Source organism: Apodemus sylvaticus, chromosome 10 (assembly GCF_947179515.1).
Source record: "Apodemus sylvaticus chromosome 10, mApoSyl1.1, whole genome shotgun sequence".
NCBI lineage: Eukaryota > Metazoa > Chordata > Mammalia > Rodentia > Muridae > Apodemus > Apodemus sylvaticus.
Window position 1 is genome coordinate 12,789,282 of NC_067481.1, and position 14,612 is coordinate 12,803,893.

At 39.6% G+C, this 14,612-nt stretch overlaps 1 protein-coding gene across 1 annotated transcript in view; it reads left to right on the forward strand.

The window, feature by feature from the left end:
• The window catches only part of LOC127693649 (ABC-type organic anion transporter ABCA8B-like), a 74,147-nt gene that overhangs the window by 12,783 nt on the left and 46,752 nt on the right, over window positions 1-14,612 (forward strand). Inside the window, exons 7-17 of the mRNA XM_052194660.1 lie at window positions 1,046-1,187; window positions 1,485-1,670; window positions 2,313-2,460; window positions 4,226-4,394; window positions 6,117-6,175; window positions 7,318-7,428; window positions 8,744-8,919; window positions 9,365-9,484; window positions 9,687-9,825; window positions 10,676-10,766; window positions 13,382-13,521. Coding sequence (XP_052050620.1) covers window positions 1,046-1,187; window positions 1,485-1,670; window positions 2,313-2,460; window positions 4,226-4,394; window positions 6,117-6,175; window positions 7,318-7,428; window positions 8,744-8,919; window positions 9,365-9,484; window positions 9,687-9,825; window positions 10,676-10,766; window positions 13,382-13,521 — 1,481 coding nt within the window. The remainder of the gene's footprint in view (window positions 1-1,045; window positions 1,188-1,484; window positions 1,671-2,312; window positions 2,461-4,225; window positions 4,395-6,116; window positions 6,176-7,317; window positions 7,429-8,743; window positions 8,920-9,364; window positions 9,485-9,686; window positions 9,826-10,675; window positions 10,767-13,381; window positions 13,522-14,612) is intronic.

Here is a 14,612-nt window from a genome sequence, read left to right on the forward strand (position 1 = left end):
CTGAGTCATTTCAGGAATAGACAAGCATCTAGGAAGGGCATAAGCTGGAGGTGGCACTTATAGAGAAGAAAATAAAATGGATACCAAGCCAACTATATTGAAACAAATCCTGCTTGTACTATGATCCTAAAATTTTGCATACTTATATGTCAGATCCCTTCTACTATTATGATCATTATATTTTGACTGCCTTGTTGAACTGATATTGGTTGAAAATGTAGAAAGGTTGTGAAGCCTAAGGACACCAGAGCCAGACCTCTGGGCATGAATCATATCTAACATCTGCATTTGCCAAATTCTCCATCAGTAAGACAAGAAAATACTAAAATGGAATTTCTGCATAGACTTGGGGTGGGAATCTTATGATTTAACATTTGTCATGTTCTTAAACATTCTCTTACACACAGCAACTGGCATATGTCTGAGAATTGTTTTGTTGGTTTTGCAGCTGTCTTATATTGGTCTTTAATTATTTTTATTTTGCTATACATCTCATAGAATATTTACGGCAAAGAAATTGATGAGAAAAGGCACGCTGATAATTTTGAGATAAGAGAAATAGAATTGTCGAACTTGGAAGAATGCTTAGTGGGAAAAAGAATATTTGTTGTTGGGGCTGGAGAGATGGCTCAATGGTTAAGAGCACTGTGCTCTTCCGAAGGTCCTGAGTTCAAATCCCAGCAACCACATGGTGGCTCACAACCATCCGGAATGTGTTCTGATGCCCTCTTCTGGTGTGTCTAAAGGCAGCTACAGTGTTCTTACATATAATAATAGATAAATCGTTTTTTTTTTTAAAAAAAAAAGAGTATTTGTTGTCCCCAAGGTTGTCCCAGGGCTTACACCTCATCGTTGCATATCCTAAAGCACTCAGTACCTGAAGAATGGATAAGTGAATGAATGAAGGAATGAATGAATGGAATACTAAAAGATGAAAGTATGCATGAACAAATGGATGAATCTTAAAATTATTTTAAAATGGATCATATATCCTCCTTATCTGCCGTGTTTCAAAGACTAAAAGAGAATTTTATTCCCACACCAGGCTATCCTGGGGCCTGCTCTATGCTGGCATTGTCTTCATTATGGCCCTATCTCTGGCACTTGTTGTCAAATCTGTCCAGTTTTTCGTTCTGCCCAGCTTCGTGGTTGTCTTTAGCCTCTTCCTCCTTTACGGATTGTCTCTGGTGAGTTGATTTAAAATTCTCCTTGCCTACCTCTTAGCCCAAAAATTAAGCATTGTTTCAAAGAGCTCATTATTTTAAGTATGGTAGGTTTATCTTCTCTTTGTACACAAAACTCCATAGACAGGCACATGTTTGTGTACTGTGTTAACACAGTTTGCAAGACATAGTTTTGTGTGTTCATATACTAGATCCCTTCTATCATCACCATAATCATCATCACCATCATCATTGTTATTTGTTATTATTACCATATTATGTTAAATAAATGTAAGCTACCTGGGTCTGCTCTCATTCTAGATTGCTTTGACCTTCCTAATGAGCGTCTTGGTGAGGAAGTCTTTCCTCACTGGCCTGACTGTGTTTCTTCTCACCATCTTCTGGGGAAGTCTGGGCTTCACAGCCCTGTACAGATACCTCCCTGCACCTGTGGAATGGACTCTCAGTCTTTTTAGCCCCTTTGCCTTCACACTAGGAATGACCCAGGTGAGGACCTGTTACCTATTGACAGTATCTTTCTTCTCTTGAACTCATTAACCTGCAATCATTTTCACATGCAAAGCTCTAAGACTTAAAGCCCTAGCATAAGCTCTCTGATTTAACAAAAGTGACCTTTTGAAAGCTTTGAAGGGATCGGATGCAGCAAACAAGCCATTTAGAAAGTGTGGGGCAGGGGAGTAAGGAAGCATGGATGCTGGAGGAATGGTTCAGTGGGTAATTGCACTCTTTGAGAGCACCAGAGTTGGGTTCACCAAACCTACATATAGTGGTTCACAACTGCCTGCTGGGATACCAGACACACACACCACAAACACAAACTTGGAGGCAAAAGACTCATACACACAAAATAAAAGTAACTAAGTAATTTTTTTTAATTCTAAGTCTGAGCACAAATGCCAACTTTGAATGCCTCCTCACCTTTTCCAAATGTTCCAGTTTCATATCATGGCACTTTACTATTATAGCTGCCCATATGTCTATACCATGAGAGGTCTGAGAGTTCTAATATGCATCTCTTCTATATTCACAGAGCAAAGTAGCCGATGACTAATTTTTTACTGTTAAACCCAGTTTGAACTTAAACTTTTATCATAAATCTAATTTCTCTTCATTTCTTAAAACTTTCAGCTCTTACACGTGGACTATGATTTATATTCTAACACACCCCCTGATCCAGACAGTGGCTCAAATCTGATTATAGCAACCAATTTCATGCTGGCATTTGATGTGTTTTTGTATCTGGCCTTGATGATGTACTTTGAAAAAGTTCTGCCAAGTGAGTAACATGTGATCAAAATAGACTACCATTGCAATAATTGTATTTCCCAACCATATTTCCTAATGTGTGCATTATTGATATTTCAAGAACTACTCTGGTTTCAACATGAAGAAGATGGGCCAACTCATAACCATTGGCCAAATCAGTTCTTCCATTTTCTTTGTCCTTGGTCATTCAGACTTGAAATCTACATTTTGCATATTGAATCACTGACCTGAATTTCATATCCTATAAGTCATAGCTTGTTTCTTTGTTGATGTTCATTTGTTTATTAATATGTTATGCTGGGAATCAAATCATGGCTTCACACATGCTAAGCAAATGCTATACCACTGAGCCACTGGCTTTAGCCCTTGTCTTATTCCTTTGTAAGAATCGGTTTAGAAAATTCATTCCTAAGTGGGTCTGGTGATGATGGGTATTTATAGCTACTTTTGTGTGACTAGCTAGCTTAGCAGTTCTGCATCCTGGCTGGACATCAGAACCACGCAGGGAAATGTATGGAAGGAAGGACAGTTCTTGCCGGAGAGATGTAGATGCAATTTCTCAGCAAAGGGAATTGGCGACCTGTAGTTTTAACAATCTTCCCAGAGTATCATGACATGAAAATATTATTATCATCAGGGCCTGGTGCTTTGGGCCTGTAATCTCAGATTTTCAGAACAGAGGGCAACCTGAATCCCAGAGTGAGCTCAAGGCCACTTGAAACTTATTAAGATCCTATCTCAAAAGGCGGAGGCTCGGTAGAGCTCAGGGGTAGAGCGTGTGTACATGCTAGAGAAGTTATGTCAAGTGCTCTCATGGTTTCAGAGGGCTCCTGGTTTGTTTTTGGTTTTTTTTTCTCAGTATTTTTCTAGCCGTAAAGACATAATTCACATGTTCAGTTTTTCCTGCTTTAATACCACCTTTACTTTATTAGCATAACAAATAATTTCTTTAATCCCAAATCTCCCCATTCTTTGACTTTTGTGTACTACTCTTTTCCAAAGCTTAAATATAAGACTAGAAATGACTTTGTTCACTTTTTTTAAAAAAAGTAAGTAAATATGAATAGCAGACCAAAAAACTAATCCTGTGAAATGCAGAAATCCCACAGCAGTCAGGGCAGGAAACGGGTACAGACTGAAAACATCAAAGGGCCGGATCAGCAGAGAGCCAGCCCAGGTGGGGAGGGTGCCTGAGCTCTAACATCCCCCATCCGTACAGCGCAGGGCAGTTGCAGAATATTAGAGAACTTGTCCAAAGCCAGGAAGACAGAAGCAATGATAACACTCAAGTGGGTTAATTTCCACCAAGATGTTTGTGACAAGCACACTCTCAAAACAGCCCACAAACCTCGTCCTTTACTACAAGCGTGCCTTTCATTTTTCTTAGGTCTTTTTACATCTTCTTTCCAAGTATCTCATCTAGCCGGCCATTGCTTCTTGAGGTCTTCTTCCTTTGCATAATAGGAAACTAGGATTTAAAACAGAATCCAGAAGGTCTAGTGGATCTTACATTTTTAATCTCCAAATTAAGACCATTTTGAGCCTGTCAGATTTATGAAAATCTTTTAGATTTTAGAAATACTTGCAGTGAATTCTATTTATTACAATGACACACCTTGGTAGGATTTTTCCTTATAAAGCTACAGAGTTACTTCATGTGGACCACGTATGTGTTCAAGCAAAGGACAGAGGTGTGGCTGGGGGGTGGCGGGGGTGGTGGTGGTGGCAGATAACTGAGGGCTGACTCAATAGTCACTCATCTCTTGGGTCTTTAGATGAATATGGACATCACCACTCTCCCCTGTTTTTCCTGAAATCCTCATTTTGGCTACGACCACAAAAGCCTGCTCATGTGATTCTTGAAGGTGGATTAGATTCCGTTCCTTCATCAGATGGCTCGTTTGAACCGGTGTCCCCAGAATTCCACGGGAAAGAATCCATCAGGTAACAAGGATGAGAACAGAGACACAGGCAAGGTAGAGGAAGCTCAAATCTTAGCCTTGAAGGCAAGCAAAGCACTCTTCAGGGTCTCTAGATAGTCAGGGGTGTCTCCACCCAGCTATCCACACTAACTTGCACTGGAAGGATAAAGAAAAACTCATTCCAACAGATCCTCTCCCTCTTCCTCTCCCTCTCCCTCCCTCTTTTCCCTTTCTCCTTCTCTCCTTCCTCTCAGTACTAGAGATCAAACCTCTGGCTTTGCACATGTCAGACACCACTATATCACTGAGATATATCCTCCACCCATTTTTAACTTTATAATTCTTGAGACAGGGCTTCACTGAGTTGTCAAACCTAGCCTTGATTTCACTCTGTAGCCCAGGCAGGCTTTGAGCTTGCAACCTGACAGTTTCTACCTCAAATATAGCTGGCGTAAGAGGTTTGCTGTACCAGCTTCAGCTCTAGTTAACAGACAGGCACACACACACACACACACACACACACACACACACATGAAAGTAGGGAGGAAGGAAAAGGAGAAGCTACAGAGACAAACACAAGAGGTGCTCAGGAAGATGTGTCCCTCAGAGTGTGACAGCACATTGTCTACTTCTCAAGAAGAAAACAGGAACAAGTCCTCAGGCTGCTGTGTCAGCTCTTCACCCCCTCCCCACCCCCAGTTATGTGACTTCTCTCATCCCTTGAGCCTCTGAGCTCCCAAAGCCCAGTGCATTCATTTCCCACCAGTACCTTATGCTGGTATTTGTCCCAGAACCTACGTAAGCTCAGCTAAGATAAACAATGTCTCCACAAAATTTGTTTTTTTTTTCTCTTACATTTCTTCAGCACCACCCTCAAGTGTGAGGACCATGAACTGGCCGCATAATGTACTCAAAATAGAAATAGGGAAACGATTTGTTCAATGTGAATGAACTCTGTTTGATGGATAGTAGATGACAAGATAAGAAACATAAATCTGATTCAGCTTTGTGAATCCCACTCCCCATGGATAATAAAGCAAAGTGCATTTCCAGATCTAAAATAGCACTCAGTGTGTAAACTTCACCCCGGCCATGAGCCTCATGATCTCACCAGCGTCTTCTCTGCGTGTTGAATATTTATTGTGAACCAAGCACTGCACACAGAATGAAAAGCTCTGTTTATTGAATGTATTTAAAACCTCAACACAGCCAGAAGCACTCTGAAATGTCAGCTGGGGAAACCCAAAGCTTACCTAAGCAAGCAAAAATGAAGCAGTATAAATGGATGAACCCAGGTGGACCTGAGCACGAAACCCATGATCCATTGCTTCTTCACCTTACTCTACCTCTAAACACGTCTTTAGAACTCTTCAGCCAAGATAGCCACATACATCTCCAGTCTTCTGCGGGAGTTCATGGTGGCTCTTTTACTGTGGTCAGCCCATGTAGGCTCTCATTCTAGGTTCTTGCTTTGCAGCACAGGGATGATCTTGTTCTTACACAATAACGTCACCTCCCATGCCAATACATGGCATGCGACTATCTGCAGTGGAACATATGCACAGAGTTGACTACTCTCCCAGAGATGCTAATGGATTAGAAGGCAGTAGAGTTCGTGCCACATGGCCAAAGATTGCCCAAGAGTGATGGGGCAACTCTTTCTGTACCCTGAAAATAAGATCCATTTTCCACAAGGCCCAACTGAAGACGCCGGTTGCCTAACCATGCCTTTTCTCTTTTGCAGAATCAGAAATATTTCAAAAGAATACAAAGGGAAGCCTAATAAAATAGAAGCCTTGAAAGGTAAATAATAATAATAATAATAATGTGATAGACTTTTAAATTTAAACACAACTATTTTACTTTTGAGGAATGATTCTTGGTGATGTTTTAAATTTGAAATGTTATTTAAGTTACATGGTAAACTTTGCCTTTCAGTACTTCAGTTTTATTTTATAAGACTTTTATAAAAGTTAGAATAAATGTGTTGAAATACAGTGTATTTAAAATCTATACTGTGTGATACTGTGTTAACCTAAGTAGATTTTGGTCTTCCATCAACAAAGTCAAAGTTTTCCCTTGTAATTCAAAGTTCTATGTGTTTTCTCTTTAAAATAAATAAATACTTAAAATTTAAAATTTTAAAAGAGATGCCTGCCTTAAAGGACTTATGACCATGTAGTATTTTATTATTGATCTATCCTTCCATTTAATGTTAACAAATATTTTGCATGCACAGGGCAATGTCAATGAACCTATGGTTGTAACACATTCCAGTTATTTAAAATACCAAATTATATTTTTGCAAAGAATATTTTGAAAAAAAAACTATTTATTCAAGGAGATTAAATGATCCAATGAGCTCCATAGAAGAATTGTGTTATTTTAGTTATTTTCTTGCTTTTACCTCCTTTTTTTTTTTTTTTTTTTTTTTTTTTTTTTTTTTGCTGGTCCTTTTTTCTTTTATTTGCATTTTTTTCTCTTTTTTTTTTCTCTTTTTTTTATTGGATATATTTTTTATTTACATTTCAAATGATTTCCCCTTTTCTAGCCCCCAACTCCCCGAAAGTCCCATAAGCCCTCTTTTCTCCCCCTGTCCTCCCACCCACCCCTTTCCACTTCCCTGTTCTGGTTTTGCCCTATACTTCTTCACTGAGTCTTTCTAGAACAAGGGGCCACTCCTCCTTTCTTCTTGTACCTCATTTGATGTATGGATTATGTTTGGGGTATTCCAGTTTTCTAGGTTAATATCCACTTATTAGTGAGTGCATACCATGAGTCACCTTTTGAGTCTGGGTTACCTCACTTCGTATGATGTTTTCTTTCTTTATTTTTTTTTATTCGATATAATTTATTTACATTTCAAATGATTTCCTCACTAATAAGTGGTTATTAACCTCCTTTTTTTAAATATCATCCATCTGTCCTTCGTTTTTCCCTTCCAGACCTGACGTTGGACATATACGAAGGCCAAATCACAGCAGTCCTTGGTCACAGTGGAGCTGGAAAATCAACACTGTTAAATATTCTTAGTGGATTATCTGTTCCTACCAAAGGTAAGGATTCAGGTTGGTAAATAAATTAACCACTAATAAAGAAGCCTTCTGCTTATTAACAAGTATGAATACCAATGGAAATAAAGCTCATTTATAATATTATTCTATAAAAGTGTGTACTATCGTTACGTATGAAGGTCGAGTATTTTATGACAGTCACTTTCTTGGTCCTTAACTGCCACGTGGCATTCCAACTTGTATGTGTTAGCTTCTCCTGCATGACAAACACTCCCAAACTTAATGGTGAAAATAGAAATATTTTATTATTTCTGTGGATTCTGTGATTGCTCCATGCAAAACTGAGTGGGGCTAAGTGGTTTAACAGGGCCTTACCCATGTGTTTAGGACTTCAGTTAGGGCAGGCTTCATTGCCAAAGGGACTTTCCACACCTAAGTGGCTAACCTGACATTCTTTACCCATAAGCTTCATGTAATGAGGAGGAAGAAACTAAATCATAGGTGTAATTCTTCCTCAGCCTTGGCTCCTATCACACTTGCCAAGGTCTTGGCAGACACATAGCCAAGCCAAACGGTGGGGGGAGGGGGTCATATCTATACCGCATCTTCACAGGGAAACTGTGGATGGAAGCTTTTTGTTTTCAGAGTACAACAAAAATAGAAGTTGAACCGCTAAGGAGATGTCTCGAATGATAAAGCCCTTGCTCTGTAAGCATGCAGATGTGAGTTTGAGCCCCAACAACCACATAAAACAGTGAAGCCTTTGAGCCTGGAGCGATGGCTCAGCTGTTAGGAGAACTTGTTCTTGCAGAGGACCTCAGTTCAATTCCCATCACTACTTGGTAGCTTACAAGCATCTGTAAATCCGGTTCCTGATGATCTGAGACTGTCTCTTCTAGTGTGTAACAGGCTCACACATGGTGTATGCATATAAGCAGACAAACATACATGTAAAAATAAAATCAAGTCTTTAAGACAAAAGAAAAAGTCAGCAGAGCCCAACACCCTTACCTTCAATCCCAACACTGGGCAGGCAGAGACAGGAGGATCCCTGGGGCTTCCAGGCCAGCTAGTCTAGATGAATCCATGAGATTCTGATTCCATGACAGTTTTGTAAAGAATAACCTCTGGCCTTTGTACACATATGCACAAGCATTCATACATATACATGTATCTACAAAATCAATACATCCACTCACCAAAACCATGAAAGTTGAGTTAAATAAACCTTGGTGTGGGGCGGGGGGGGGGGGGGGGACCCACATATCTCAAATTGAATGAATACATTGAGAGTTTTTATTTATGAATATTTTCATTGGCTCACTGTTCTGATATTAACACTTGGTTTTTATGACAGGTTCCATCACCATCTATAATAATAGATTATCAGAAATGGCTGACCTAGAAAACGTGTTCAAGATCGCAGGAGTTTGTCCACAATCCAATGTTCAATTTGACTTCCTTACTGTGAGAGAAAACCTCAGGGTTTTTGCCAAAATAAGAGGAATTCCTCCCCAAGATGTGGAAAAAGAGGTACGTTCATGTGTGTAGGACCACATTTTGGTCCAAGTGTGAATATTAAGACCCATTTGTGTCAAGATGCATTTTTTTTTTATTTCTTTGTGTAAACAGGTGTGAAGTGTTAGGAAATCCAATTTAAACAAGGATATTTAGACATAATGTGTAAGGTACATTTGTTTAACATTGAATGCAAAAGATCATTTATTCCTTGAAGCAACCCTATGAGACAAATATCATTGTCTTCTCTGTCTTACAATAAGGGACTCAGGCTCAGGAAAGCAAATAGCTCAACCAGGCTTATGATGTAGGTGAACATGAGGTGTCACTCAAACCCAGAACCTTTGACCCCAGAGTCTATACTTTTCCCCATCACAGAGAGCAGCTTTGTACTTACGAGGAAGGAAAAAGAAAGAGATCATATTTTGTGTATGTCTTAACTCTTGTAAATTTTTTTCAGGTGAAAAGAATTTTGCTGGAATTGGAAATGAAAAATATTCAAGATATACTTGCTCAAAACCTAAGTGGCGGACAGAAGAGAAAGCTAACTTTCAGAATCGCCATTTTAGGAGACCCTCAGGTAAGCCAGTCTGGATTTTGCAGGTAGTTTTCAGTAAATACTTTGCTTTGCAAAGGACCTGTGTTGCAGAAATATTTAGAATGTGCAGCATAAGAGCGAGCCTTACATAAGACTCCTTTAAACCTAGATAGTAAGGAGTCTACGCTGCTCCCTGGGAGAGCTTTTCTCTTTAGAGGAAAACTCTGCCACTTCCCTCCTCTAGATTTTCCTACTGGATGAGCCCACCGCTGGACTGGACCCCTTTTCAAGGCACCGGGTGTGGAATCTCCTGAAGGAGAGAAAAGCCGACCGTGTGGTCCTCTTCAGCACTCAGTTCATGGATGAGGCTGACATCCTGGCTGGTAATGGCTGGCTTCCTTAAGCATCAGGATGATGACATTTAGGGACCTGAGAATCACAGACAAGTGCTCTGCACAGCTATATCTTAACTAACTGATCTAAGCATGTGGTGATGATGTGAATTTAGCACCAACGTATTAACATGAATTATTTTACTGGGTGGTGTATTTGCCTGCGCATATGGGTATGTGTGTGTTCATGTGCATGTAGGTACATGTGTGTATGTGCATGTGCTGCCCAGAGGGAAACCCTGGCCATTGTTCCTCAAGAGCTCTTTACCCTGTTTTGTGAAACAGGATCTCTCTGTAGGTTAGACTGGCTGGTAGTAAGCCCCAGGGATCTGTTTGTCTCTACCTCCAATTGCAAACTGCCCAACTAATGGGTTCTGAGGTCCCCAGGTCCTGAGTTTGCAAAGCAAGCCCTTTAGTGACTGGCCTAGCTCTCCAGCTCCATTTCAGTATTCCCTGTAAATGTTGTGTCATTAAAAGTTGCGTAGGGGCTCGAACTGCCAAGAAACTCACTGTGAAGTAAATGAAGTCTACATTCTAAAAGTTTGCCTCTTTTACTCAGATTTGAGTTAAATCAACTTGAAATGTTCAAATGCTTTCAACATTTGATCTATCACAATGTGTAATATGAATCCACATGGTTTAATCTCCTTGAAGAGTTAGACAATGAGAAATAAATCTAAGGAGAGGTTAAAGGATATGCTTCATGGAGTCTTCATTAAGTCCCATCTAGAACGGGAAATGCTTCTGGATTGAACTTTAAAGCGCATAAACAGTTGTCTTTTTCTCAAAAACAAATGGCCCACTTCTACACAGACTTTCTTCTCTCCTCCTTCCTTTTCAGATAGGAAAGTGTTCCTCTCCAAGGGGAAGCTGAAGTGTGTGGGCTCGTCTCTCTTTCTGAAGAAGAAATGGGGAGTTGGGTATCACTTAAGGTAAGGGCAAGGGTCACAGAATCCTTGAGTCCTTGTGACTGAACCTATTCTTGAAAGTCCTCCAGCCTCTCAACTCTGTAGGTTTGGAGATCAAATCTCAAGCACATGAACACTGGGAAGCATTATCCCATAGCAATGGGTTGATAAGCTATGGAGTGAGGAGGTGAGCTTATTTTAAACTCAAAACTATTGTCCAAAATCTAAACCTGTCACCATACATTATGATAATCATATTTCTTAAGCTTTTCTTAAGCTTTGAATTTTGTATCGATTGGTTAGTGCTTCTGAGTTAATAATCTATTCTTAAGAAAGAAAATAAACATAAATGCAGAAAGACAAACAATAACAACAAGAAGTCTTTTTTGTTTATTTTTTGGTTTTGGGGTTTTTTTTTTGTTTTATTGTTGTTTTGTTGCTGTTGTCTTGTTTTGTTTTGTTTTTCAAGATGGGGTTTCTCTGTATAGCTCTTGCTGTCCTAGAACTCACTCTGTAGACCAGGCTGGCCTCGAATTCAGAAATCTGCCTGGCCCTGCCTCCCAAATTCTGGGATTAAAGGCATGCACCCCCACTTGCCCGGCAACAAAAATTCTTAGTGGTTCCATTCTGCTCACTGGACTAAGTAGCCAAATGAATGACATGGGCGACTTTGCTCTCCTGGCTTCTGTGGTCTAAAGGCTCCGTTATCCAATACCCACTATTTAAAACGAAAAGGTCACTATTTCAATTCAAGTCCCACTATGACCTACATTTCCCATTGTTTAATTTTATCTTAATGGATTTGCTTCTTTCTTGAGCCCACCTCGACTTGCTGACCCTTACCTGATTGAATAATATCTCATTGTCATAACTTGGTTAATCTTCCAATTCTAAGTGATGACCTAATTTTTATTTCCTAAGTCACTGTGTTTAAGTATCTTAGAAACTAAACTATAAAATTCAGTTTTCTCATTTATAAAGTGGCCACAAGTAAATGTTATAGAAAAATAGACGAGACATTGCCTACACATGTGGTATGCTAGGCAACGTACGATGTTCTCGAAAACATAAAAGTGCTAGGCAGAATTCCCCGCTCAGATCATGAGTCTCTTCATGGACTTTGGGACAATAATTTGCATAACAGTTTATTTTCTTCTTTTAAACAAAAGTCAACACGTTTAAACCACTTATTGTTTATGTATTTTAAAAGATATTTTTGGCAAGAAACAGCCCTGTTGATTCTCTTATATGGTGCTGATAGCTACCATGGGTGTTTGCTTGTTTGTTGGTTGGTTGGTTGGTTGGTTGGTTGGTTTCTGTTTTTCACCAGCAGAGATGAACAGCTGTTGCAGAGGTAAACGGAGACATTTGCAGAATAGGTATGTCAACCCGTCCTTCCAAGGAACCTGGAAGAAGAACACTATACTGGATGTTCCTCATACAGTGACCATATTACCCCAAAACACATTTCTCAAATGCATTTTGTCACCAAAGGAATAGCAGTAGAGAGGGCAAAATGTATTTTTAATTTAATTTCCTCAGTGTATCTCGATTCTTCTTGAAACGCCAAGCATTCTTTCAAGCCCATACATGGTTTATAAATAAATTGAATTATTTTGACTTAAGCATTTGGTGAAAGAAAAATAGCCACTGTTAAGGGTTTGCTAAGTGTGACCACTGTTACTATTCAGTTTATTACATGACCTGATATAGTAAAAATAATTCTTCTTAGCAATAAGGAAACTGCTTATCTACATTAAAATGTCTTTTTAGTTGTCAAAACCAAACTACAGGGTCAGATTACTACAGACAGTTTTTTCTGCTACATACTTTATAAGTTTGATTTTGTCTATTAGCTTATGTTTCTGCAAATGAGAAATAACTGTAGTGTTTTGAATGGATAGGATGCTTTTCTCCACAAGTCTTTGATCTTATTCAACATTCTACTATAGATTCTACAAGGAAGCTAAAACCTTGGGCACCATGCTTCCATAATGTTGACTTTTATCTGCAGCCCAGAGTCTCTCCTGACACTGCTGGTGATGACTGTCTTACTTGAAGGTTCACTTGCTTACTTCTTGCCCCGCCCCCACTTTAGGCAATTGTTATGGCAGGACTATGTAAATTGATTCACTCACTAGAATATTTACCATATACTAAGAATTTAATGAATTTACATCAGATGACAAAAGTAAATAATTGTACTTGTCTGGCATCTATGACTATCAAAAGTCCTTGGCTCTTTTGAAGCAGTATAAAAATCCCATTTAGCCAGCTTCACCTTTGTTTGAATATCATCCCCTATACCATCTATCATATGTTCTTCTGATCTTTGCTACATCCCTGGTATTTCAAATTTGTGTTTATTGACACTTTGGAGACTTGAATCACTGCCAGCCTTCCCTCCCCAGCATCCCTGAGTTACCTGGCCAATAATTTTGATTAGCTTTATTTTTTCTTCCCACATTACTTTCTATGATATCTTTGTTTGGTGTCTCATTTCATGTTTACATGACTTATATCTTCCACTCTATTTTGGTTGACTTTTGCCCCAAAGAAATTAGTGATTATTTTCATTCATGAATATATCATTCATAGATTGTATCATATAGTCTATGTCTTTTTTTTTTTAATGTCAGTTTGCAGCTGAAGGAAGTCTGTGTTCCAGAAAATATCACATCGCTTGTTAAGCAGCACATCCCGGAGGCCAAGCTATTAGCTGAAGGGGAAGGGAAACTTCTCTATACATTACCCTTAGACACAACTTACAGATTTCCAGGTAATGTACATTAACACAACAAAATAAAATTTAGATATAATATTTATTATAGGAGCTATGGTGGTCACTGTATAACTACAATCCACTGAGAGTTTATGATATGTTCAGATGTTAAAATGTGTAGACCGCCTGCGGCTACATGTGAACTGGGTTGCCTGTAAGAGAATTTTGAGGTTAAGGCGAGAGAGATGTGAGTCAAGGCGGGAATCCGGTCAAGACTAACTTTATTATTTTTATGACAAGCTTCATAGTTTTGGGGGAGTCAGCCACCCCTCCCAGAAGCCGGTCACATCAAAGGCAGGGCTGTGAGTCTTCTTTGGCTCCAGATCTCAGCGGGTCGCCTGCCTTCAGACTGGCGAGGTCTCTGTTGGGTGTCAGGTGAAACCGCCTTGGGGCGGTGTTGGTAGTCGAGGTGAGGCGCCTTATTGTTCCCAGGAACAAAGGCCGGAGGTAGCCCATCGGAAGAGTTGGGGGTTGCCAACCAGCTTAATGTTGTGGGGGAAGAGACAATTCCCCCTTAATTATTAATTTTTAACAACTCAGTGGATATAAGTGAGTTTATCTAATGGATGACGGGCTTTAACCAGTGAGTGAAAGCAGAGGCCCAACCCCCTTAAACGTTAAGGACATCTTTTGGGGGGGGGGGGGAAATAGACTGTCTTTTTAATTTAAGGACAGACTTTTAATGTCAACCCCCATGTAGCTGGGCGTGTTTTTTGGGGAAATTCGGAGACAGGATTTTTTTTTTCCTTTTCTCCTGTAGTGCCTCACCTCGCACCTCAACTGATGTCCATGTTTGTTATATTAACAAACATGCATAGTTCCGAATACTATGTAGCCTCCTTTCTGAGGGATCTACTGGCAGAGTAAATGCTCTGCTGATAAGCGCTGGCTGGCTATAATAACCACCCATCCTCAACCTGGGGCCATCACTGAAGGAGTTTATCTTCTGAGTGTTATCTGCTTGAAATATAAAAGGAGATTAAGAGAAAAACCTGTTTGGTTAGTATCAGAAAGCCCAAAACGTTTAGTTTAAATGAAATTCAGTGTCCTCAGGCCAGAAGCCTGGCTTGTAAGAACACAAAGGAACC